The sequence below is a fragment of the Salvia miltiorrhiza genome, chromosome 6, assembly GCF_028751815.1.
Source record: "Salvia miltiorrhiza cultivar Shanhuang (shh) chromosome 6, IMPLAD_Smil_shh, whole genome shotgun sequence".
In the NCBI taxonomy this organism is placed as follows: Eukaryota; Viridiplantae; Streptophyta; class Magnoliopsida; order Lamiales; family Lamiaceae; genus Salvia; species Salvia miltiorrhiza.
The window spans coordinates 24,893,209-24,896,497 of NC_080392.1; the positions used below are offsets into that span (position 1 = coordinate 24,893,209).

A 3,289-nucleotide genomic window follows, 5' to 3' on the forward strand; every position below is an offset into this window, starting at 1 on the left:
AAGCCAAGGGTGCTGAAAAACCGACCTGTTGTGCAGTCTTTGTGAAGTTGAAGCTTGCCCGGGCTGTGGGCATAGTCTAGCTCTTTTCGTTACATGTTTTGCACGACACTTTTGGCCGTAGGTACTTATATTTCCCTTTAAGCAATTTCAATTTCCATTATGTTTTCCTTTATATCTTTTGCTTGTGTTATTTACTTTATGATTGGTTACGTTTTATATTCTGATTTGGGCAAGATGATCTAAGCATGAGCACTTAACTCGAGAGGTCTAATTTGGGCATAACAACTGTATGAGCATATTCCCGATACACTAGGTTTGATTCCAAAAAGGTTGTAACAACTTGGTTAATTAATTGATCACTAGTTAACTAGGGAGTTCTAGCCACAAGTAATACTTTGGGCATAAGGCGAAACGCCATCGACCTCCAAAATAGTACAACGAGTGTTGGAGCCGTGACTGCTGTGAAATATCGGCGTAAGAGTCAAGTGGGTCTATCTAAATCTTAAAGCATTCTGGGCATAGCACAACTAGCGATAGGCCATCGCAGAGAGCGTGGATGTTGTCCGGGGTAGTTGATTTCCATTAGCTGACCCTTCTAAGGGATTATAAGCTGAAAGGATAGATTGGGCAAAGGGTTTTTTGCGTGCGTGACGAGTGACAATAGGGGCGCAACAATTCTTATGCCTATAACCACTGGTATGCGAGTATAGTAATTATCTTTGCACCAATGACCGAGTGTCTAGTTCATGTTTAGTGATTCGAACCCAAGTCAGAATTGTTTTGTTATTTGATTTATCTACTTTTGCTATTTCAGTTTAGGTTGAAAACCCCGTTCTGCCCATAAGCACGTTGTGGTCAGAACACTGCAGAATACAAAACCCTTTTAGTGACACCCTTGCAGGAGGAGTTACTGCTCAGTTCCCTGTGGATTCGACTCTGGACTTACCACTAGCTAGTCTAGTTGTGGGCACAGGATATTTTATTTGCACAAAGCTCAAACGACAACTTCGTCAAATTGGCGCCGTTACCGGGGAACTGAGAGCGCTAGTAATTTCTTTTGTGATTTTAATTAGTGTGAGTTTTGCCTTAATATATGTTGCTTCGTCGTACCAGGAGTACAGGTAACGAAGATCTTTTATTCAACACGGAGATTGAACGACTTGTCCAACTGAACAACGGTAATAGACGCCGGGTAGAACAAGAAGCACGGGCAAGAGAGAGGCAGTTAGAAGCGGAGAGAGAGATGGCAGAAATTCTGGAACCACAGAATGACAACACCAACAAAACCCTCCAGGACATGATGTTTCCGAACAACTTGAACCTCCGGCCATCAGCCATAGTATTACCGGAGATCACTGGAAATTGGGAGCTGAAGCATACGCTAATTCAAAATTTGCCCAAGTACAGTGATATGCCCGGGGAGGACCCTCAAAGGCATTTACAAGACTTTGAGATGGCGTGTGGAACAGTGCGCACCGCTAGTCAAGCCCTTGGGGAGTACATTCGACTCCTCACTTTTCCGTTCTCTCTATTAGAAGGAGCGAGGGAGTGGTTGTACGATTTGCCCGAAGGGAGCATTCGGACCTGGCAGGAGTTGCAGAGCAAGTTTTTGGAAAAATATTTTCCAGCCGCCCGAATCCAGAACTTGAGGACTCGGATAAGTAACATCAAGATGGGATCGGGAGAAATCCTCTATGAGTACTGGGGAAGGTTCAAGCAGATGTTGGCCAAATGCCCACAACACCAAATACCGGATCATGAACTTATTCGGTACTTCGTGGGGGGACTTCGAAGGCAAGACAGACAATGGTTACACGCTGCATGTGGAGGATCGATCGTAAACAAGTCCGCAGCGGAGGCTTTCAAACTCATAGCCGATATGGCCGAGGAATCAAGGGATGAGGAAGGGACCATAGTCAGAACTAATTCGGTACAAAACCCCTCTGCCCAAGATGACAAGTTGGACAAGCTGTGCAACATGTTCGAGAAATTTATGACGAACCAAGGAACATCCAACCAAGGGATTCCCAACATTCGGAAGCCTGTGAAGGCATGCCAACTTTGCATGGCAAATTCGCATGCAACCGATGAATGTCCACAACTTTTCGAAGAGGAAGAGCTTAATGCTATTGGGCAACAGCCAGGAGGAAATAACGGGGGGCAACACCAGAAACCCTTTGAGCCTTACAGGCAGCAGTATAACAATCAAGGGTGGAGACAACACGAGAACCTTAGGTACGGCAACAATAACTTTTTGGGGCCAAACCAAGGGCAAACAAGCAATCCGCCACAGTACTCGCAACAACCTCAACAGGCAAGAGGATCCTCCCTGTCAGAACTTGTGCATCAAATGGCCCAACAACAAGTGAAATTCCAGCAAGAGACCGAGAAGTTCATAATGGAGACGAGAGGAGGAATGTAGAATGTGAATTCCCAACTGTCACATCTTGCCCAAGCGGTGGCCAGACTGGAAAGCAAACAAGGGGAACTCCCTTCCCAAGTGGAAGTTAAGAAAGTAAATGCTATGACACTTAGAGGTGGAAAGGAATTGCCCGAGGTTGTAAAAAAGAAAAGCCATGAAGAGCCAGAGGTCAACGAGGAGGTTGGAATAGGATCGGCAGATGAGGAAGAACTTACCCAAGAGAAAGAAGCCAAGAGAAAGGCAACAGGGAAGGGCAAAGAGAAATTGAGCCAGGCTGAGCCCATAATCCCTTTCCCAGGAAGAATGGCCAAGGAACAAGAAAAGGAAGAACTAACCGAACTGGTGAAAATCTTCAAAAAGGTGGAAGTCAATATGCCCCTTTTGGTCGCGCTACGCTCTATGCCCAGATGCGCGAAATTTCTCAAAGAACTCTACACTCGGAAAGTCAAATACACTGATGATGCAAAATTTCAAGTGGGCGAGTCCGTGTCCGCGGCTCCCATGTGTAATAGGAACCATGAAGGTGGAGAAGGCAATGCTCGACTTAGGGGCATCCATCAACGTCATGCCCTTATCCATGTATTAGGACCTGGAGATAGGACCATTGAAGCCTACCCGAGTGGTGATTCAACTAGCAGATCGGTCAAACGTCTACCCAGAAGGAATACTGGAAGACGTTTTGGTCAAAGTAGAGGAACTCATTTTTCCGACGGACTTCTACATTCTCGACATGGGGAAGTCAAAAGCACGTGATCCGGTTATGCTCTTGGGAAGGCCATTTCTGAAGACCGCCAGGACTCGCATCGATTGTGATACGGGCAAACTAACATGTCAGTTCGAAGGGGAAACAGTGACCTTCGACATATA

General features: G+C 45.8%; 1 protein-coding gene across 1 annotated transcript; it reads left to right on the forward strand.

Annotated features, from left to right (window-relative positions):
* Window positions 1–1,243: 1,243 nt before the first annotated feature.
* LOC130990674 (uncharacterized) lies at window positions 1,244–2,422 on the forward strand. Its single transcript, XM_057914897.1, has one exon. It carries the CDS (start codon window positions 1,244–1,246, stop codon window positions 2,420–2,422), a length of 1,179 nt encoding a protein of 392 aa, XP_057770880.1.
* Window positions 2,423–3,289: the final 867 nt, after the last annotated feature.

Bases quoted from the DNA above. Each gene is read 5' to 3' on its own strand.
- LOC130990674 (XM_057914897.1), top strand. From the start codon at position 1,244: ATGGCAGAAATTCTGGAACCACAGAATGACAACACCAACAAAACCCTC.